Source organism: Platichthys flesus, chromosome 14 (genome assembly GCF_949316205.1).
Source record: "Platichthys flesus chromosome 14, fPlaFle2.1, whole genome shotgun sequence".
Taxonomy (NCBI): domain Eukaryota; kingdom Metazoa; phylum Chordata; class Actinopteri; order Pleuronectiformes; family Pleuronectidae; genus Platichthys; species Platichthys flesus.
The window spans coordinates 11390600-11413105 of NC_084958.1; the positions used below are offsets into that span (position 1 = coordinate 11390600).

At 41.6% G+C, this 22506-nt stretch overlaps 1 protein-coding gene across 1 annotated transcript in view; it reads right to left on the reverse strand.

Moving 5' to 3' along the window:
- dnah9l (dynein, axonemal, heavy polypeptide 9 like) overlaps positions 1 to 21253 on the reverse strand; it is a 34489-nt gene extending 13236 nt beyond the window's left edge. The window contains exons 1-57 of the mRNA XM_062404506.1: positions 21149 to 21253; positions 20838 to 20937; positions 20284 to 20495; positions 19950 to 20183; positions 19477 to 19644; positions 18878 to 18994; positions 18489 to 18626; positions 18225 to 18349; positions 17649 to 17844; positions 16826 to 16930; positions 16553 to 16744; positions 16134 to 16334; positions 15697 to 16032; positions 15515 to 15592; positions 15381 to 15436; positions 15155 to 15275; positions 14897 to 15066; positions 14486 to 14708; positions 14268 to 14384; positions 13987 to 14073; positions 13734 to 13892; positions 13424 to 13507; positions 13158 to 13316; positions 12787 to 12909; positions 11958 to 12080; positions 11572 to 11796; positions 11257 to 11475; positions 10812 to 10979; positions 10457 to 10582; positions 10265 to 10372; positions 10040 to 10171; positions 9796 to 9956; positions 9024 to 9180; positions 8782 to 8927; positions 8539 to 8655; positions 8318 to 8456; positions 7901 to 7993; positions 7410 to 7604; positions 6930 to 7007; positions 6490 to 6622; positions 6076 to 6203; positions 5808 to 5956; positions 5528 to 5678; positions 5246 to 5377; positions 4988 to 5161; positions 4698 to 4902; positions 3930 to 4095; positions 3693 to 3795; positions 3428 to 3565; positions 2692 to 2793; positions 2444 to 2605; positions 2154 to 2237; positions 1624 to 1733; positions 1326 to 1488; positions 1041 to 1164; positions 401 to 543; positions 90 to 251 (exon numbers count right to left, since the gene is read on the reverse strand). Of these exons, the coding sequence (XP_062260490.1) occupies positions 90 to 251; positions 401 to 543; positions 1041 to 1164; positions 1326 to 1488; positions 1624 to 1733; positions 2154 to 2237; positions 2444 to 2605; positions 2692 to 2793; positions 3428 to 3565; positions 3693 to 3795; positions 3930 to 4095; positions 4698 to 4902; positions 4988 to 5161; positions 5246 to 5377; positions 5528 to 5678; positions 5808 to 5956; positions 6076 to 6203; positions 6490 to 6622; positions 6930 to 7007; positions 7410 to 7604; positions 7901 to 7993; positions 8318 to 8456; positions 8539 to 8655; positions 8782 to 8927; positions 9024 to 9180; positions 9796 to 9956; positions 10040 to 10171; positions 10265 to 10372; positions 10457 to 10582; positions 10812 to 10979; positions 11257 to 11475; positions 11572 to 11796; positions 11958 to 12080; positions 12787 to 12909; positions 13158 to 13316; positions 13424 to 13507; positions 13734 to 13892; positions 13987 to 14073; positions 14268 to 14384; positions 14486 to 14708; positions 14897 to 15066; positions 15155 to 15275; positions 15381 to 15436; positions 15515 to 15592; positions 15697 to 16032; positions 16134 to 16334; positions 16553 to 16744; positions 16826 to 16930; positions 17649 to 17844; positions 18225 to 18349; positions 18489 to 18626; positions 18878 to 18994; positions 19477 to 19644; positions 19950 to 20183; positions 20284 to 20495; positions 20838 to 20937; positions 21149 to 21241 (8310 nt within the window). The 5' untranslated portion in view covers positions 21242 to 21253. The remainder of the gene's footprint in view (positions 1 to 89; positions 252 to 400; positions 544 to 1040; positions 1165 to 1325; positions 1489 to 1623; positions 1734 to 2153; positions 2238 to 2443; positions 2606 to 2691; positions 2794 to 3427; positions 3566 to 3692; positions 3796 to 3929; positions 4096 to 4697; positions 4903 to 4987; positions 5162 to 5245; positions 5378 to 5527; positions 5679 to 5807; positions 5957 to 6075; positions 6204 to 6489; positions 6623 to 6929; positions 7008 to 7409; positions 7605 to 7900; positions 7994 to 8317; positions 8457 to 8538; positions 8656 to 8781; positions 8928 to 9023; positions 9181 to 9795; positions 9957 to 10039; positions 10172 to 10264; positions 10373 to 10456; positions 10583 to 10811; positions 10980 to 11256; positions 11476 to 11571; positions 11797 to 11957; positions 12081 to 12786; positions 12910 to 13157; positions 13317 to 13423; positions 13508 to 13733; positions 13893 to 13986; positions 14074 to 14267; positions 14385 to 14485; positions 14709 to 14896; positions 15067 to 15154; positions 15276 to 15380; positions 15437 to 15514; positions 15593 to 15696; positions 16033 to 16133; positions 16335 to 16552; positions 16745 to 16825; positions 16931 to 17648; positions 17845 to 18224; positions 18350 to 18488; positions 18627 to 18877; positions 18995 to 19476; positions 19645 to 19949; positions 20184 to 20283; positions 20496 to 20837; positions 20938 to 21148) is intronic.
- Positions 21254 to 22506: the final 1253 nt, after the last annotated feature.

Sequence of the window (22506 nt, forward strand, 5' to 3'; positions counted from 1 at the left end):
TAATGTTTCCACTATTTAAAATACAACTTTGTATATGAGAGGAAGTGGTTGAATAGAGAAAGAAAGTGTGTGGGTAAATGTGTTGTTACCTCTAGTCCAGGTATCTTCTCTATGAAAGTAGAGCTGACCGACTGCAGGGCGTGTAGAGGCCACGGGTGGAACCAGTCTATCGCTGTACAATTCACCAAAGCTGGAAACTTTCGTGCACGTGTCCGCAAAGTGAATCCGACTGGAGAGAAACACAGGACGACCTGGAGAACAGAGACATGGACAGCAGATTCATAACTGATGATGTGGAAAAATATGTTAAAATTAATCTAGTATATTGTATTAGGTGCCAACGACTGCACTTATATACCTAATAGTAAAGTTCTAAAGTTCAAAAAATGATTTTTTGGACCTTTAGCTGTCGTCGTATCCTCTCAATAAAGAAGCTCCAGCAGTTATCTCTCGAGTCTATGAGTCCCAGCCCTCTGAGCTCCATACGGATGGATGATACAATAACATCAACATCTTCATCACTAAACAGGTCTGGAATATCTCCTGAAATAACACAAACAATACAGACTCAGACATGTGTTTCTTCCTATTTATATAATGCAGTAATATTCCCTCCTTTCCCTTGTTAATGGCATTTAAATTCATTAATGTTGCTGCTAATACTAAAAAAGACCATACACAACACACTTTTATTAAAATCAGTTTCCAACGCCATCTTATCGATGAACTATAATATTATTCATTGCAAGAGCATGCGTCTGATGTTTCACCAGCTCTTCGTCTATGTCCTCAGTCTGTCAGAAACGGATCTTCTCTGCTCTCCATTCAAATAGATAACAGAAATTAAATTTGGCTGAGGAAATGTTCACTCTTTGAACTGTTGCTGAATTCATGTTCAGTGAGGCTTTGACTTAAATTCACACACAAAGGGTCTTTGATTTTTTACTATAACAAAGTATTCCGCTTCTTTTTCACACAAAAGCAGAAATCCTTTCTTTATAGAGGGATAAGAGACCCATTCGAGGTCAGTGTAGCCGAACCTGAGGCCAGCATGTCGTTGATGAGCACCAGAAAGCGTTCATCTGGAATCTGGGCATCTGTGTGAAGGAACACTGTCCCTATGTTCTTCACCCCCACCTTCATATACAACGCTGCGATATCACTCTGGATGTGAGGGGTTTTGGAAAAGAGACAAACGACATAAATATGCCACCAAATAAATGAAGCAAAAGTGAATTTACAAAGTAGAACAATGCTACAGCTATACTGAGGAGTGGAATGACATTTTGTATCTGTCTTACATGCCTGTGTGAATGTCAATTTACCTTAAGGTCATTGATGCCGTAGCCTTTACGCAGAGTGATCTGGAAAACTTCCAGCATGCTGAGGAAGGCGGCCAGCCGACACAGACTCTGCTTCCCGCTGCCCCCCACCCCTACCAGGAGGGCGTTACCATAGGGGGCCTCCAGGATACGACTAATACGACACCTGGACACATTCACCAGAGTTAACAGCGTGCGTGTGGCCTGTGCCTTTATATATGCGTAAAATAATATCAGAGTGAATCCACCCTTGCGCGTTTCAGCATGTTTAACTGCATACATCTGTCTTTATGTGTCTTACACATGCTGGATAGCTTCTTCAAACAGAACAAGGTCCATGACAGCGTGCAGCTCATTGTAATGCTCCAGAGCATCAGCCAGTGTCTTCTGGAGTTTCTCCCAGTCTGAAGCCTGACAGGTGGAGAAAAAAACAAATGAACTAGACTCTCAGCAGCAGGGTCCAAGTCACTATGCAGTTACTTCCAGATACATAATACAATTAGTTTCTTAACAAGACTTGAGTCAATTAACTTTTAATTCAAACCCCGTAAAGAAACGAAAGGTAATTAGTTTGTTAATGACGACGCATTCATCCTCATTTATTTCCCGGCAGATTAGATATGACAGCTGAATTTGTGCCATACGGTATTTGAATGCGTGAGCTACAGATAATCAAAATGTTAAATTGATTAAAGTCAAAGACAATTAAACTCACCCACTTTTTTTTTATTAGCACACTTATTAAGGAATAAACTTATGCTTGAAAAGAATCAACATGAAGTACGAACTGAAAAGGCCTTGACTGGCTTGTGTGTGACTGAATGTGTTTACCTGGTGATAGCGAGGTTCTCCAACTCCCTGGGCAAAGTGACAGTAAACCAAAGGCTGGTGGATAAAGAAGGACTCATCGATTCCCTGGAAATAAAAGCCAGGAAAAAATGAACATGCCACAGTTAAGACCGTCTATTCTGAGCTGATCTATGACAAACTCTCGATATGACCTAGAAATATCATTCATATTTTTTAGATTCTAGGATCTAGGACGTAACATTTATTTGGACATAAATGGACATTGCCAACCAACTGTCAAACAGTTTAAGGATTAAGTGACTGTACTTTACCTCAAAATATCTCTTGCCGGTGTCCAGCAGGATTTTATTGAAGAGCTCCACGTCCTTTTCCTCCATCAGTTTGTCAGAGTAGACCCTGGAGCTCTCATGGAGCCACAGGTGAACCAGGTCCATGGGGTACCGGATGCTCTCCGGCAGGGCAAACAGGATGCCCTACACACCAGGTCCCATAGAGTAAATATCATGTGATGAGGTTATGGACAACCCATAGTGATATTAAATGATCATGCATGCTTTACCTGGAAGATGTTGGAGAGGTCTCGCAGGTTAAAAATGTAGTGGAAGCGTATGGCTGTAGGCATGAAGTTCTGACTGATTTTCTGGTGCAGGCAAATAGCTGCCTGAATGAGCAAAGACCAAAGAGGGAGAGGTGCAGAAAAGGTTGGATAGACACCGGTACAGACAAGCAGATGGGCAATGTCATGGATGTGTGATTGATAAATTGAGAGACCTGTGTTGCCTGCATAGGCATAATAAGTGTAATCAGGTTTTAAAGAAGATGTATTATGGTCATATTCAGGTTTATAATTTGGGTTATTACTTGAAAAGACTCACATGTTCAGAAAAGACATCACTTTCCTGAAAGTTTCCATTATCGGAAACACGTGGTGTGAGCTCCTGTCTCTTTAAGGCCCCCTCCTGATAGAGCCCAGTCTGCTCTGATTGATCAGCTAGCACACACTGTTGTGATTGGTCAGCCATTTCCAGCAAGTGTAGGAAATGTCAGCCTCCGCTTTCACTTTACCTAGCATTGTTAGGGGGGCCATGCTATTACCAGCCGAAACGCATGCATTATGCAAATATAGCGAAGTATTCCCTGGAAGTATCGGCTGTGCTAGGAGCTTCAGGAGCAGTGTTTTCTTTACCTTTACTATAGAAAACTTTTACGTTCACAAAAAACCCACATAACACACACTTGAGGAAACAAAAAAAAGGAAAAGCAATTTAATGTGACAGTGTATAGTGTAGATGGACCTGTATGAGAATTCCAACTGAGCGAGAGACGCCGTAGCTGAATCCTCCTTGAAGGAAGTGAGCTGACAGGATGCTGGAGAAGATGGTTGCTAATGCATCAGCACCAGGGAAATGAACAGCAAACACTGAAAAATGTCTCTGGAATGAAAACACAGATGGAGTTTGATCAGAAATCGAATCAAGTAACCATTAGAATCAAAGTCATGACAATGGAAAGTTATTTTACTGGTTATCATATTGTGTCATATTGCATTTAGGTAGGTACCTGTAGTCTAGGGTTGATGGAGAAGCTTCCAGCTGTTGGGTTCATACAGGTGATATACTGGCAGTTATGTATTTCCTTCAGTATCAGCCGTTGTCTGTCATACCTGAAAAGTTTCACGTTGTTAAAATTCCACTGAAGCAGCGAATTCTGAAGAACCTGTATTTTGTGTACACTGATGATTTTACACACAGAATGGAGCTGTATTATTGTAGATTATAAAGCATGTCACAGTCTTACCAGTGATTGTAGTCAAGGTGCTGCCGTATGAGTGTGTGCGGCTGGACGGTCCCATAAACGTCCACCTCGGGCATGTTGAGGTCGTCTATGAAGTAGATAAGTCTCTTCGCAGTGGGAGGAGCAAATTTACGACCTGCTTTCTTCTCCAGGGGCTTCTCTAGGATACCTGAGGTCCATACAATGAACAGAAGAGAAAACAGAAAATTAATAAATGAAATAATATCGAATAATGTATAGGAAACAACGTCGACTGTAGAACAACCTCCACAACAATTTGGACATCAAGAAAATAAAATAATTAACTTATGATATAATTAATAACTTTTCTTGTCTGTCTCAGCTTTTTGAGATTGAGCATGTATTCAAGGTTTCAGTGTGTAAGATTTAGCTGCAAGGGATGTATTGGCAGAAATTGAATACAAATAATCCTAGTGATCTTTTCAAGTATGTTTCATCACATTGTTTGAATTGTTGTTTTGCTTTACCCTAGAATTGGCCATTTATATTTAAATACTTGATATTTACATCTGGAGCAGAGCCTCTCTATGAGGCCTCCGTGTTTTTTACAGTAGCCCTGACTGGACAAACTAAACAGCCTTTGAGTTTTTATGACGACTGAAGGCTACCACAGGTTGTCTTTCAGGGTAAGGTGAGGGTTATTTAGCCGCAACATGCAACTTCACCTCGAGATATCGATAAAAGTGTACACAGTGAACCTTTTAACACTGACATCCCATGAATATTTGTTTTCATTCCTGTGTTCCTTACGTTGCAGCATTGCTGATGTGGTGTAGTAGTTGAAGGGGACTTTAGCCACCATGTAGGCCTCCTTCAGCTTGGCGACTTTATCCGAAACCAGAATGGTCTTACCCACTCCTGCGTTCCCCACTAACATGATGGGTTTACCTCTCTGGAGGAGCAGGTCCATTAAGTAGGTCAGACAAATTGTCTCTGGGGTGTGGACCAGCACCGTCTGAAACAGACATCACATGACCTGACTATATAGTGCTGCTCTATTCTGGTTGTAGCACACAAATACACAGATGATAAGTGCCCACCTGTAAAGGTACATCAGGTTCCAGCTCAAACTGTAGCATCTTCTCGCTCCAGGGCGTAAACTTCTTCGTCTCAGAGTCTATGAAATAGTCAAAGACGGTGCCCTGGGACGGAAACTTCACGGCTCGCATCTCTTTAGACCACCAGCGGCTGAATTCAGCACGGTGGTCATTCAGCTGAAACAGGGAATATACATAAAAACAGTTTTCTAATTATAGGGAGATGATGGTGACACAAGGAAATTCTTCAAGTGAACACACATGATCCTGGAAGAGAGCCCCGCCAAAGGCCCAGACACAGGCGAAGACAAAGTAGATTTCATATAGTTCCCTTGGAGAGTCCGCTGGAGTGTTGTCCTCAGTCAGCAGGCAATCCAACAAGGAGCACAGTGTCTGATTGAGCCAAACAGAAACACAGCATCTGACTAAACAATAAACAGTAACACTGTTTGGTAATATGCAACAACTGGTCGAATAACAATGAGTAGAGAGACTGGATACGTTTGTAACACAGTGATTAAGACTCATATTGTGTGTTATCACCTGCACCATGCTGCTTTCTGGTATGGGGGTGATGGTTTTCATGTTGCAGCGCACTTGCTCCAGGCAGTATGGCACATACTTATCAAAGAGTATGGTGAGGTTGGCTCGCTCTGATTGGGCCTTTCGGGTGTCTATCCAGCTCGTCACATAACTGAGAATACAATTAAGACGCTGCTACTTAACTAATATACAATTTCAGAAAAGTTACAAAATATAAGTCAAGCAGTGTGTGTGTGTGTGTGTGTGAGTGTGTGTGTGTGTATGTGTTTCAGCATCTTACGAGCTCCAGCCGAGGTCCTGTGGGTTGACGAATAGTATTCCTGCTCTGGAAACAGTAGCTGGAGTAGCAGCTTTCAGGTGAGAGATCTCAAACAGCAGACGCATGGAGGAAGATAAACTGATCCTCTCGTTACTCGCAAGAGTCAGGACCTGATCAGAGTTTCAGCAGCATGTGGTCAAATATAAAAAGGTATCAGCAAAACGTTAAGAAAAAATAGCAGCATTAGAATGAATGGAACAAATGTCAGAGAATAATAATCTTCTTTCACCTTGTTGTCGTCCATAACTGTGTTGAGTGACTCAATCCACATGGGGTCAATGTCTCCATCCAGAACAATCCATTTGGGTCCATCATGAGTCACTGAGGTCAACTCTCTCATGGTGGAGGAGAACAGACCTAAAGTAAAACAAATCACACAGGTGAGCTGTATTTTCAACAGAGTGCCAACTCTTCATCAATTTAATCATCTTTATAATCCTCTGGTATCAGACCCTCACCGCAAAATTACTAAAAACTATTAAAACGAGGGCTAATTCTGAACTAAAAAGTACTTTATTGTTTATTCTAAATCATTCTGAGAGGAGACTTTTTATGGTCCTAATTACCTTGAATAAAACAGACATTTGAAGGAAACAATGGTTCCTCTGATCATCTTTGATCACTGATAATGGTCAATCCTCACCATCTTTCCACTCTCTGGTTGCAGGGTGCAGGTATCCAAACAGCTCATCTGTGGTGACAGCTTTAGGGTTGATATCGTGCCATACAGTCTTCATCTTCAGGTTTGCGTAGGTTCTATAGAGAGTCTTCAAGATCTGATGAATACAAAATAAACACATAAGTGAATGGAGAAATTCAACTCTTCCTTGACTTTAGCTGTGGTCAACTATCACTCTATGTAGCAATACTCATCAGCAACGCAGCCTCAAAGCAAGACTGTAAAGATACCTCTTGTATGTTTATTAATCACATATATAAAAGCAGTTTCAAGCTAAAAATGTATGTATTTAGGGTGTGAGGACAATAATCAAGTGGCTATATGAGGTGGATTTGAAATGAATGGACAAATATGATGATGTATGTGGTTTCATGATACAAAAGTAATCATACAACAAAGTTAACCTGGCTCTTTCCAGTTCCTGGTCCACCTACTACAAACACAGAGTGCCTGACTGCCAGCAGCTCCTCCAGCTGGGTGACCTGCACACACAAAGATGGTAAATTGTCTGTATTTAAATAGAGGTCTTCTAGTCCTGAAGACCACTCACAGCACTTTACAGAACAGCTCTTGGCATTAACCCATTCACACACCGATTCATACAAGGCATCTTTGTGCAGCACTTTCCCTTTCAAAGGCGGCAATTTTGGGGTTCAGGATCTTGCCCAAGGACACTTCGGAATGCAGAAGTCAGGGATCAAACCCACCTTCGGGTTAGAGGACGACCACTCTAACCAAAAGGTCAGCAACATTCCTATTTTTTTTGCTGCTATAAACATATAAACACCCCTTGGAAACATTAAAAAAGAAGTTTTATATTATGTTTAAAATGTTCACAGAAAAGAGGAGGAGCTTTATTTGAATATAATGTTGAAATGAGACACCTTAAGTATGAAGTTCTCCTCAGGCTGTAGGCGCAGTTCACTGACTGACTTGCGAACAGCATTCTCCAGCTCAGGGTCTCTCTTCCTAGGAACGTCCAGCTGAGGAAACAGGTCACTGATCAGCCCCAGGAATATGGGCACGTCACTGGTCACTATCTTAGGCAAGTTGAAGTCCCTCAGTGCACGCATCAGCACCTAGAGAGAAAAGCATAACATTTATGTTGTAATGCAAATATACTAATAAACTGTTTAGTTCAGAAAATACTAGGAACAAGAAAGGGCAATGGCAAGAAAATAAGATGAATGATTTCTTTGGTTGGACCGAAGAGAGGGAGTGTTAGCGATGCTTTGCAATCACCACTGGTAGTCGAGCTGGGACCAATAACAAAGATGAATTGGAAAAATGTGTCATCATTTCCAAAAGTCAGCAACTGGATATGATATGATTCAGTGTGAATGACACCACAGATCAAGCAGAGATCCATGCCTACCTGCTCTTCAGGTCTGATGCGATCCTCTCGTTTTAGAGATCCTGCCACAACCAGCACCGATTTGATCGCTCTTAAACCCCAATCATAATGATCCTGACAGATGAGGGAATAAAGTTATGCAAACCATCAAACAATCAAAATTTGATATGATGCCAACTACAATTTGAATGCTTTCCAAACAGGGAGCTAAAAGTTTTTTCAGTAAAAACCTGAAATGTGGGAATAATGTTGCTGCATAATTTGAAGTTAAATGCACAGGTCACTGCTGATTCCTGTGAGAACCTCCTGAACCTAATTCAAACAAAGATCCTCATCCACATGATCATCTAAATGAGATATCTTATTTTTAAAATGTGTGTTCTAATCCTAAAGATGAGTTTCCTCCTGTGTCTTGACACAGTGGTTTGATGGACGTACCTGTTTTGACAGCAGCTCTTTACAGAGAGTGTAGAGGCTGATGAATTTACGAGCCAGCAGACGGGCATCTATGAATCCTTCTGCCACCAACATGATCTCACAGATAAGCGCAAAGTCTGGGATCACCATGGCACAGGGCCTGAACAGTTAAAATTAGTCACTTTTAGTACAAGTTAACTATTCCATTTATCATTTTCTCATTCTCTCTGTTTATATCAGACCTGAACAAAGCCTTGAGGTTCTCCGGGAGCTCAGCCCTGCCGGCGTATCCAGGATTCAGAGTGATGAAGATTCCCACTGTTGGCCGCAGCTCGATCTCTTCTCCCAGGAAATGGAACCTATATTCACACAGGAACAACCACTGCTTACCAAAAATTGACTAGAATATAGATTAGCCGACACAAGGGTGAAAAAAAAATATAAAAATATTTTATAATACAAGTCAACTTTATTTCCACACATACCTTTGCTTCTTGTTCCGTACAGCATCCTGTATGGTCTTAACCTGAACAGCAACCACAGACAGCACTTCCACTGAGATCCTGTTGAACTCATCAAAGCATCCCCACACTCCTGTCTGAGCCAGACCTTTATAAATGTTACCTATGGACTGAGGACATGTGAAGGAGACACAGAGAGTAAGGTTGGAATCATGATAATGAAGTACACCTAACACTACAGAACGCATCTGCACCGTACACGATACCTTGTAGTCCATCTGTTCTGAGCAGTTGAACACATACACCATGATGCCCAGGGAGCGTCCAAGATCTTTAGTAGTCTCAGTCTTACCAGTGCCAGCTGGGCCTGAGGGGGCGCCACTCATAGTCAGATGGAGAGATTGGGTCAGGGTTATGTAACACCTAACAGAAGAGAGGACATGAGGAATCAATGAAATAACTGTGTGTTCAGTGGACCTGTCAATTAATAGAAAATATGGATCTAGTTACTTGTAAATGATCTTGAATGTGGTTATATACTATACTAAACTTCAGTGTTTGTGTAACAAAGTGCAAATGATTCCATTATTACACTCACATTTATAGTTATTTGCATGGGAGCTACCTGCTTTCAACCACTGCAGAGAACTTAAAGCAACATTATTTAGCTCAACACCCGGCAAGAAGGTCCTAGGTTCGAATCCCATTTAGGCCAGGGGCTTTTTGTGTGGCGTTTGCATGTCCACCATCAGTACTCTAACTAGTCCAAAGATTAGTTTTAGGTTAATTGGTAAGTATTCTGTGAGTGCCCAACATAATGAATTAAAACCTGAGGCTGCAGTGGGCGCTGTTGCTCAGTAAAAGTTAAATAGTGTTGCTTAAATGTTAGGTGCTCATAGTGACCCTGATTGACCTTGTTGCTTCACCCTGTACAAAGAAAGGTCACATACCAGCTCTCTCCTTAAAGATTCCATCTTAAATAAAGCACACTGTCAGCATGTGTATTAACATAATGTGCTGAATGTACAGTATGTGTACCTGTCAGTGAGTGGAGTGATGACCAGCCTGTTAGTGTTCCCCAGGTACTCATAGCTGAACTGGAACTGGGCGTCACAGATGTTAACGCAACAGTGTCTGGTTTCATCATTCCAGCGATGACGAAGCTGGGACAACCATGCAAACGCCTGACCTGTCGTCACCTAAGAGACACCAAAAGAAAGGTCTAATTGTTCAGATAAAACTCATTCAGCCAAATTCTTTTTTGATGCAATATTAACTTTACCTTCTGAGCTACGAGATTGGCGACCACATCTCGAGCGTGGACATCGATGGTACAGACGGTCATAATTTTCTGTCTGTCTCCAGGAGTTAGATCCCCTAGCAGCATGTGGATCAGTGAGTTCAGCTGTATAATCTAGAAAACCACAAATGTATTTATCATCAACGGACAAACAAACACATTCAACCCTCATTGTAACAATGTCTTTCTCCAGTGTGTTCGCACTACCTGTTTTCTGTTGTAGTCCTTGAGGGCTGTCTCAAATCCCTCCTCCACCCTCTCAAAGGCAATGCCCACATCTGTGGCCCACCACACCTGACTACCAGTTAACCCTACCTGCAAACAGACGCAGCAGACAACAGCTAGTTTCCTTGTTTGTTAAGTCAAAGTGTTAATTCTGCTGATTATACATCATCAAACCTGTGCGGGGTAGTCGAAGATCCACTGGTCTCGGGGTTTGTCTTCATAAGCAGCTACGGCCTCCTGGATCTCCCTCCGAACCGTGCAGCGCATGGTGCTCTCCAAGGCACCTAACCAACACTCTGCCTGCAGAAAGACACACAATGTCAAAAATAAATGAATACATATAAAAAATCAGGCTGTGTGAAGTTTGAAATGGCATGAAGATTTTTACAAATGGAAAATGGATATACATACACATGTATACCGTGCTGTACAGTACTTATAATAAACAAAATTGAATGGTTTTTGATGGTGTTGGTGAACAGTGTCCTTGTACCTGCACACACGGAAATCAAATTGAGTTTTTCAGTACCTGTCCTTTACAGAGGCACGGTTCAGTGAAGGGAACATATTCTCCCTCTCGGCTGTACATCCCGATAGCAACTGTCTCCTCTTCATCCTCCTCCCCTGCATTTCTGTCAGAGTCCTTGAAGCGAAGATCTGCGATGTTATCAAACAGCTTCAGCAAATGCCTGGTGACCTTGAAAAAACAAGAAAACACAACCACACAAACACTATTTATTTGTTTACAAACCTTAATCTCTTGAATGAAATGTAAGGAAATGAAAAAATATGAAACAAATGAGATCATGTGAAATTTCCACTTTGTCTTTCATTGTTCATCTTTAATAATATTTTCCGCTCTGTAATAGTGAGACACAGCCTGAAGAATATATTAAACTGATAACTACAAATGGGTCTCTTTATCATTTCCTTTCCCATTTTCCCTAGGAACCATCATTCAATTGATCGATTACCTGTTTGGGCTGTGTTCCCTTGGATACAATCTCCAGAAGATCTGAGGCTGACACAAAATAAAACCTGGGGAACGTGAGCCTCTTGGTCTCCAGGTACTCGGCCAGGGCCTTCTCACACACAGACAGCCTCTGCTGCAGAGTCTCCAGGTTCTCCAAGAAGCCGGTGTGGTTGGTCACCTCCACCACATTACTGTTCTGCACCACCTCAGTCATCAGGCCCTGGGTTAGGGAAGAGAACATTAAAACAAATACAAATCAAGAGGAAATACAGTGTGATTATATGGTTGTTGGCCCTTGTTGGTCCGTATATGGTACCTGGAAGTCAGTATGGATTCCCTGAAAGCGCTCTGCGTCGCTGGCCAGCTGGCAGCGGATGTCGTGGCTGTTGGTGAAGATGGCGTTAAGGTGGGCCCAGGTCCTCTGGACAGACATCCAGGAGGAGATGACCTGGTCGGCTACCATTAGCTTCTTCTGCCATCCACTCACCTCTGCCTGGAAATACTCTACATACTTACTCATCAGGATGTTCTGCAGCTGCACCTGAAGAGTGATACAACCGCAGTGTTAGAGTTTTTTGATCAGCTACCTGCCAGTGTGATGATATATATTAGGAAACATCATGTCACGACATACCGATTAAACTACTACAAGAAGGTACATATCATACACTTGAGAGAAGAAGCACAGTAACACAAACTCACCTGGTTGTCCTCCAGTGTCTCAATCAGATTCTCATCAGCTTTGAGAAGAGGGGTTCCTGTGCTGGGATGAGTCTCATAGGACAGTGACATCACACTCCATGTCTGGGTTATCTCTGCCAAAACCTAAGCATAAGTAGAACGTTTTCATTTGAACTATCATAAAAAATGAGCTGTAGGATAAGGATAAAGTTTATTGTTCATCCCACATACACATCCTGATCTCAGGTTTCACCTTGTTTTTTATTAGTCAACTAAAGGTGAAATTATATCATTCTACTGATTCAAGAACACAATTGGAGTTGATTTAATGGTCAAATGTGTGGATGCTAGTGTAGTCTGTTTCAGTTTTTGTAATTATTTCAACAGCGCGTTGTTGTCAACTGTTTAAAGCGTTTGAATTCAAAATCTGGCTTCTCACTGGAAAAGAGTCACTGGAACCCTCGGAATTGCGGGGACTTCCCTGTGATGTCACGCAGGAAGGAGAGCGAAACCGGCTCTGCATTTTCTTGCTTCTTTTCGTCTGCCTTGTTACTGGAAGAGCTACCCCAGGTTTCTCTTCATGACCAGGTCAACCATGGGTGCAACCAACTTAAAAGTTAGATTTTCATCTTTAAGACCAAGTTCGCGGATCAAGCTACATGATTGTTTATTTTGTATCTTTGCTGTGCTAAATCAGCTAATCTCTCACATGAGAGACATACTCTCATGCTCAGTAAGGATTTGTCTGATTTGTTAAGACTATTTTTTAAATAGTTTTGACACTGCTGTATTGATGACTACTACAGTAATATACAGCCCAGTATACTGTTACTAGTCTGTGTCTTCTTACCTTCTCTATGGCCATTTCTTTCACGGCCTTATCCACTATGTTTTTGACCTCGTCCTCCACCCGGTGAAGCTGTAATTCCAAAAGGTCCCCCAGGGTGGTGCCCTCCCCCATGACAAACCGGACCTGACAAAAAAGACATGGCAACCATGAGTGGGATCATGTTTCAGAGCAGGATAATTGGGTTCCCTCAACTGTGCTGGTCATTTCAGGCCTGGAGGGGATAGTTCAATGATGGTATAGTACATGAAGGCTATTAAAGAGGACCAGAACTTAGATCAATAGTGACACATGTACAGTGCAGAATGTGATCAGTAATGCAATACTATTGAATGAAGTGGTATGAGGCATTGAGGAGCATCAGAGTCTCATACCCCTGTGGTGTTCATGAGCTGTTGCCAGTGTCTCTCTCTGACTGCAGAGTTTTGCAGCTCGTTGATGGCTCTCAGAGACGTCAACAGGTTCTTAACAGTGGACTCCAGACCCATGTAGACGTCCCACACACGCACCTCCTTATCCAACATCTTCATCTCCTATAGTGTGCAACAGAGAGGTAGTCAGACAGACAGTTTTACAGTTTGTTTCAGCCCTTGCAAAGAATTTAAGATTTTATCCGTCTGTCAATGGGAGCTTGTCGTACTTTGGCGAATCGTCTGAGCTCCATGTCCATCTGCTCAACGTTGATCTCTTTCCATGGAGTCTTGGTCCAATCCTCTATACTGGTCTGCCATGTAGAGGAAAATGAAATATTCAATCTGGGATTCTCTGCTGATATTTAAATATGAAAATTTATTTTCACCTAGAGCCTAAAAGGAGGTCTAAGAAGTGTCAACTACAAAAACACGCTGTCAAATCCTGAGCCTAACTATGTTGCAATGTCCACATTGTGTAAATGGTCAATCTATGGAGGTCATAAAAAAATAAAATGCAAAACAATACTTATTTTTTACCTTGACAAAGATGACCATGTCCCAGACTGCTTTGACCAGTATGATGTCGGAGCGGCACTGGCGCAGCTGCTTGTAGTCTGGGAAACTGACCTCAAATAGATCAGCTGTGTCCTGCAGCTTCTTCATCTCTGCCTCCATCAATGCTACTGCTCGATTAGTCTGGAGACAAGCACATGAGTATTAACAATGGAATTATTAATTTCAGGGTGTGACCAGCAACAAGTATTAGATTTGAATTATCTTCTTATCTCACTTTATCAATCAGTTTATACGGCTCCTCCACAGCAATCTTGAAGATGGATTCAGTACGAAATTCTTCTCTGAACTGCTGTTGTTTTGCCTAAAATATGGGGGGACACCAGGACCTTCAGGATTTATAGATGCTCCAGGTTTATGTCTGCTTTCACCTTGTGTGGGCTGTCAGTCATGTATAATGCAGGACAGAAAGTGATCAGCAGGTTTATATGTCAGATATTGAGCTCTTTGTTAGGGGCCGCCACATTGACATCCAACCCCCCTCACACACAGCCTCACCTCAAACCGCACACATTTCCTGCGAATCACTGAAACTTCATTTGACTGTAGAGGTGCCACTTCGTGTTTGACTGCGAAGGCAATTTTCCTCAGACTCTTCCACTTCTCCGGCAGGTCCTGTGTTTTGTGGTGATATAGAAAGGAATGTAATGTTCCAATCAATACACATATTCTGCTACCATCCATGGAATTGAATGCATCTTTGCAACGTGACACACTTCTAGCTGCCAGTAGACGCTCTCAGGCAGCTGCTGTCCGTAGGTCTTGAGGAGCTCAGCAGTAGACTTGAGAGGTTTGAAGTGCTGTTCATTGCTGATCTGTCTGTCTCGTATGGCCATGAGGTGTCCCATGATGTCCACAAGACCTGCATAGTCGCCATCTGACACCTCATTAGAGAGACCGTGGGCTGTGTTCTGGACAAAAGAGGATAATTCCCTCACGCTGCGAGATGGAGAGGACAAAGGATGATATCAAGTTTCAGAGTCAAGGGAGAGGAAAAGGAAGAAGTGTGCGGAACGAAATTAAGAAGCGACTGTTAATTTAGCTTTGCTTAATTTCAAAATAATTGACTAAGTCTTTTCCAGCATAATACTTGTAGTTCTCGTTTTTTGTGTGTGCTTGTGTCTCACCTCTGCTTCACATGGTTCAGCAAGTGCTCCTTGAACATCCAGCTCCACTTCTTGATGACGTTCATCAGTGTGAGCTTGAAGGGTCTGATGTCGAGCTGCAGCCAGCCACAGAACACCCTCCTGTCCTCCATCTTGCTCACTCGCACATACAGAGACTCAAATAGGTTGATCTGGAATGAAGGCGAATATAATTGAAAGATCGATATAAATAGTGAATTGTGGTTAAAAACCTGAATATTAAACTTTGGTGAAGCCCACCTGCTCTTTGAAGTTATCCAGTGTGGGTGGGTTCTTCTTTAGTTCATAGTCGGCGTACAGCTCAGCTTCTTCTGTACTTAACACATGGCCATAGAGCAGAAACTGCCTCATGAATTCAGACCTATAAAATGTAAGAATAAGACTTCGGCCTTGCTTTTTTTTTTCACCAAATTATATTTATATTCTTTCATGTAATTACACAGAGCAACAGAAAGCCACATCTGACCTGTCATCAGTCCAGAGGTATCGGTAGCTGGCAAACGATCCCTGGTATTCCCTGGCCTGAAAATTAAAGCAGTCTTTCCAATTAGAAGCAAGTAAGCACAGTAAATGAGTGTGAGGGACGAAACCAACATATACCTTAATGATAGCTGCACGTGCCCGAGAGCGGATTACACGGCACATTTCCGTCAAATCCTCCATCTCACTTATGTCGCCCTACAAGATGAGGACACAAGACGGGGGATGTGGTAGTGTTAAAGACGTTTATATTGACAAATGGATGCCCGGGGTACAAGCCAGTAATTTAATCTACACAACACCTGATAGTTATCCAGCCCTTTATGATTGGCCACTCTGGGAATGAAGGATGCCACGTTTGTGATGTTAGTAACCGTCTTATCCACAATCTCATAGAAGTTGCCACATTGGATCAAGTCCAGTGAGGGGTCAAAGGTCATCTCATTGCTGTTGAGTACCAGCTTCACTTCAAACAGTGGTGTGATACGCTGGGCTGCATCTGTGTTGTCCATGAGGTACTGCAGGGAGCAGCGAACTGCAGTGGAGAAGCCTGTCAGGATCATACGATCCACGTATTCTGTGTAGCCCCTCCACTCACTGCTGTCCAGGTCTGTCACGCCCAGCAGTGACTGGTTCTCCTGGAGTGCAGTCAAGGAGATAAGGAACATGTTAACCTCTACACTGTCAGAACGAGTCCTTTTCTTTGGAATCACAAATGAGGCGTGTGAATATACTGTACCTGCAATAGTTTGTGTATCTGCTCCCCTGTACTGGTGATAAGAGCATGCTGTTTGGAAACACTCTCTTTAATGTCAGAGAAGAGGAGAAGGTTAGAACCACAGCTCTTTCTGGTGATGAAGGCCCGGTGGCTGAATTTACCCATAAGAGCCTGGATAGCTTCCACATTAGCTTTGCTCCTCTGGACACGGCTGGAGATGCCCTAGCGATGGCAAATAAGAGAACAACTGTAAAACAACCAGTTTTCTACAAAGGAGGTACCTTATAAGGAGAATAACAGGTTTCATGCTACATTTGTAAGCAACACATACTATTAAACACACTCTAAAATGAACCACGAGTTTGTTTAATATTTCACAACATGCATCTGAGATGATCTTTAATTAGCATTAACATGTGTAAGCTTTGAATGTTCAGTACCTTGACCATGTCCCGTGTGCTCTGAATGTAGTCCCACAGGTCATCCTGAGCCCACGTAAGCTCATGGAGGGTCGGTTCGAGCTGAAGTTTTGTCTCGTCCATCTTATCTTTCACCAATCCCACCTCCACAGCCAGGATGGTGCTCTGGAGCTGGTTGTACCACTGGGTCACCAAGGTCAGCGTCTGTGTGTGCTGCATCATACAGAGGGAGTCGTCAAACCCAGCTCAACATATATACAGCCAGCTCCCCAACCCAATGTCCAGTGGACGCACCATGTAGAGACTCTCCCGTTTGGAGTAGAGATGGAGAGCGGCTTCAGGAATGTTTTGGGTCTTCAACATACTCAGATACTTCACCTCTCTCAGCACTGATGTCAACTAGGAAAGAACGGAGGGGAAAATGTAGTTAATCTAAAGTTAATGTTGTTTCTTTTTCTTTTACCTCTGTGGGAATAGTACATCTGATTTGATACGATAAGCATCATGAATCATAAAATGGAGGTGCTTGTTTAGGCTTATGAAGAGTTGTGAGGTAGACACGTAGATCAGTCATTGTTGAAACTTATTGAAAATTGACATTAAATGGTACATTAGAAGAACGGTGTACAGTACATTAGGTAGGTTGACATATTTATTGCATGCTTTGCTTTTCACAGAGAACATCATCTTGTTTTTCTGACCACATTTGCTAATTCTGTGAATTTGAGACACACCAAAAACTGGATATTGGAAAAAGAAAGTGAAACAATAAAGCCTGTATTAATTCACAAAAATCATGTTTTAAGGAATTAAGTGCAGGCTTATTCAGTATTGTATTGGAGTAATCAGAGATACGTTACAGCAGGAATGTATATCTAGCTGATCTGCATCATAAGTGTGGTATAACTTCAACTTACCAAATTTAAATACAGAATGTTTTGTACTATAGTAACTATAGTAGTTCTATCATGTTTGTCCATTATCTTATCTGTGAGCAGGTATGACTGTTGGAACACTTCTGCACCAATTCCACATCAAATAAAAACATTTACACTTTTTTTTAGCTCCATTAAAATGTTGAATGTGTTTCTTGGTGGTGCATCGTCTTTTTGCTTACAGCGGGACTGAAGTTGACCTGGAACAGGCCTGTTTTGGTGTCCAGGGTGAGCAGCGGTTCTTTAAGGTGGGTATGACAGATTTCCTCCAGACCCTCTGTCCACTTTGAGAACAGCTCCTCGTCATGCTGGTCCATAACCTCCAGAACACGCTCGCACTTCTTGAGGACAGCGTCTGCTTCAGCACAACCCAGAGGCCTGGAGGGGAGAGAGGGAAAGCCACGTTTTGAAAAGGAAACCAAATTTGGGCATATTTCTTCCAGAATATGATTAAACTTGGTTAAAAAGAAACTGATACTTACTATATTAAGCTGATTTGAAGAATTACATTTTTTAAAGACAAAAATAGATAACAACAGTGAACATTGCAGGTGAGACGAAGATATCCGAATGTGTTTGCATTGGAATATAGACAAGAGTCCAATACATACATTTTAAAGTGACTGTCCGAGAGCATTGATGAGTTGTACTAGTGCTTCTATCAATCATTTTATGGTTACCAGGACAACAGATCTGCTGGATCACAAATCACACTGGAGTGGAGTAACTGTGTGTGTGTGAGTAGAGAGATTCCTCACATATAGGCCAGCTGGCAGAGGTTGCTCCTGTTTGTGAGGATGCGACTCCGAAGCTCCTGAGACAATTTGAGGTTTCCAGCCACTGGCGGCATATTTTTCCCCAGGACGGCACAGCCTGAGCGCAGCTGAAAAACAAAGGCTTTATATATTTGGTTCATGACTGAGACATATTAATTCATCTCTAACCACACATGTTTCGCCAAGTATATAACATTATTTAATAAGGTTATTGGCCATTTAGAATAAGAATTCCTGTTCTCTTACCGCTTCTCTGTGTTGATCAAGCATAAACTGACATTGGTCTATTTCCTGGTTGAACATGGTCAACAACATGTTGTAGTTCGGAGAGAAGAGCTGGTGGATCCCGGGTCTCTCGAGAAGGGTGCCGAAAATCTTTAGCAACTAGATGGGACAAAAAACATCATTTTAAGAGCACCTTTTAGACCAATATACGTGGTAACGAATATAAGATTTCCTGACTTTTCATATCAAACACCAACAGGTTTAAATTCCCAATAAGAACAGAATGCTGCATGTGAGTAGTTTATTAGTTACCATGTGCAGTGTTCTACATGTTCTGTGCCTTTAGGGTCTGAACGTGCACACGGTATGTAAGAATGAAGTGTTTGGGACTTCAGTTGGAACAGACATACCTTAAAGGTTGACTTTAGATTTTTGGAGTGGTGGAAAGCCAGATTGAGGACAGTCCCAAGCCTCTGGTCAAAATCTCTGTTCTGCTCCATGAAGTACCTGTAGTGTTGCACAAAATCCTGGACACAAAATGAGATTTGACAGGTTGATACTTTCTGAAATATAAAGCTTCCAGTCCTCTTTTATTGTAAGGCAAGTTTTATGAGCAGAAATATCAGCAGTTGATCAGAATTTGCTGGAACAACACACTTACAACAAATTATATGATTACACTGATCAATTTCTGATTGAGTTCCAGTTCAGATTAGCTGAGTCACAGTGGCAGATAAAATAGCTGTAAAATATCTAGTAAATTAAATATTGATGCACTGACAAATTATGACCGCTCACATTGGTTCTTGTGTGTTGCTCAGCAACCACTTTGCTTTCTCACTTTTCAATTACTCCACTGCTGGGCAGAAAAATAACATCTAATTATTTGGTTTGGTTGTGCCTGTTAATTCCACTTACAAATGGCTGTGAATCACACCCCTCTGGGGCTTATTAATTAAATAGCAGTGTGATATAAAATACGTCTCTACAATCTCCATATAGGTCTCACATCGCTGGTGTAGTCCAGGGGGTCGTATTTGCCCTCTCTGAGAGCCCGCCAGCGCTCATGAAACTCCTCGCTCATGCTAAAGACCATCTCACTGAAGACTTTCCCTCTGGATCCACCCAGCTCAACCTTCTCCAGCTTCAGAAAGTCCAGTGCTGATGTAAAAAGTTCCTATATGAGAGGAGAAAAAAACTACTGATGGGTCAGAGTGGGGAAAGATGGTTAAAAATACTTTTTATGCTATGGCAGTTTTTCTAATACAATAAATATATGTGTTTAAAATTAATATTCAGCATTTTAATTGATACAAAATGTGTTATAAATAAAACTTAGTTTTTTGTATAAAAATATTATGTCGTCACAAGATGAATTGTGTAAGCATCTTATTTATGGAATAACAGTCAATAAAACCAACCAAAACAAAGACACAAACATACTGTACAGTTGACAGGAGTTATGCTTGTCAACCTATGTACCTCAATCATGAGCAGCCTTTCAATGATGCGGTCGGAGCGCTGGAACACAAGTGTAGCAGGAAAGTCCCACAGTTTTACATTGTGGCTGTGTCTGTAGTACTCAGGGATCCGTTGGCGGTGAGTGTGAAACAATTGCCTGAAGGTGCGTAAAACTGAGATGGTTATCTGGACCCTCTCCAGCCCCTCCTCAAGCTCCATCTTAAACAGTTCCTCTGGGATGAGGTAGGCAACGGCCTGAGGAAAAACAAGTTGGTTGAACAATTATTCAAGTCGCCTAGTCCTTCAGCCTATCTTTCAATGTCTTTCACATCAATGTAAAGATCTAGGAGTTTACCTTTTCAATGACCAGGTTACAGAACTCCTGCAAGAGGACCACCATACGTTTTGGAATGCAGTAGTACTGGGAATGGCTCCAGATGAGACAGAGAGTGTGGAAGAGAGGAGGCAGCAGAACATCGACTTGAGGGAAGGTCCTCTCCTCTAAGCTGCTGATCAATCTCCTCAGAGGGCGTAAATACAGATCTATGTCCTCTGCTTCCAGCACAGCTATATTGATCATATACAGATATACTAATATATAACATGTCCATAATGCGATGGCAATTTAACTGAAATAAAATCAATCAGGGGACTAACAGCTGTGTTTTTAGATTTTAAGCAAATGTGATTGCTTGTTGCTCATCATTACTCAATGAGCATGATGCCATAAAAAGTGAAGGAAAGCTGCACTCGAGTATACATATAAAATCCAGAAGAAGTTATCTGATAAGATGTGAATCAATTTTCTACAAAACAGAAGCTGCTTATATATTATGAAGAGTTACATTAAGAAAAACTAAAGGAGAAAACAAATTATCCCTAATAAAAAGATTAGTAATGCTGATCTACCTTCATTGACTTCAAGGCAGACATCATTAAAGGAAGAGTAATAACTACTTTTGACGCTCCTCAGGATCTCCATGATCCGCTCCACTTTGGGGCTCTGGATCTGAGAAGAAGGAAATCGTAGCAGAATGTAGATCACCTGTCATGCAACATGTTCAGAATGCTCTAAGGCAAACTGTGGACCAAAAATCTATTAATATCAATATCTGACATTGCATTAATACATTCTGTAGACTGAAACACCACTATGGGAACTGCCACACCAGTTCACATTTTGATCTGATTTCACAACTTCCACAGAACCAATCTCTTACCTGTGATTGGATGCCCAGCAGGTTTTCTCTCTGAGTGGCCCAAAACTGGAGCTCAACGTTGGGGCCTGGGTGGTCTCCATGAAGCAGCATCATACCAGAGTCCTTCTTCAGGACGTTCCATATCTGCCCAGACCACTGAACTATTATTGTTTCTATAGAGTATAACAATCCATGGTCCAGTGGCCAACCAGTGGGGCTGTGAGAGACAGAGATAGATATGACTATGTGGGCAGTGGCATGTGTAGTCAGCAATCGAAGAATAGGACTAAAATATTGTTTCACCTGTTTCACACTAAATCAGTTGTAAAAAAGTTAGACACAATCAACATTGACTGTAACAAGACATCAAAGACATAATTTAAGGGTGTTCTCACGGAATTATTGGAGCTGTAATTCAGCCATTCTCAAGGGGGGCTCTGAGCTTTGGGCCCCAGGCAAACAATCCGCAGCTTGAAAATTTAATGCGCGTCTATTTCAGGTGTTGTGTTACAGGTGCTTGGAGCGGAACATAGGCAGAAAATAAAAGTTGAACATATAAAGTCACTTATTATGGACATTTTATTTGCTTTTCCACACACAAAATTAACAAGTATTATGAAATATATATGTGTTTAAGAAAAAGGAAAAGTCAGCTCAATTGTCATTATAGCACTCACAATGTGCCAAAATTAAATATTATTCAAATTAAAGAATCTACACCTAACCCTTGTTCATGGTGACCTCGACTGTCTGCATGGCAAGATTTTACTGAAGAATATTTGAAAACAATAAAAAGGGAATGTTGGATTAATTTTCAATATGGCCATCATAACTTGCTCTTGTTATTATATTATAATACTTTATTTTAGAAAAAGTACTTTATTTTAGAGAAATAAAGTAATATACAGGTGAAATATCTGTGTCACCTCTCAAGGATTTAAAAACAAATCATTTTTAATATGAGAAAGCGATGAGTCCCATTATGTAAGCATGACCAACATTGCCTTTAAATTTCTCTGAAATTCTATAGTAAAACCTTCTGAAACTTGACGGTCACCATGAGGAAGAGTGAGGTGAAATATCTGTGTAACCTATAAAGGATTTTTCTGTAATAATGTCTTTAGACTTGTTAGGTCTTCCGTAATAAGTGTCATTACACTTTGCACTTATGGCTTCGCCCTTGTTTCCGCGCCTAGGGCCTTTACCGTAAGAGCACGTATAGACGCCAATCAATTTTTAAAGTTTGGTTGGTGTGACCGAGTATCCACAAACTAACTACGGAGCACAGGACAACAGCAGCGGGGACAGGTGTTCACTTCGCACCGGTTCAAACCAGTATTTTACCACCGAAATGTGGTAAGTAACGTTTTATCAGGAAA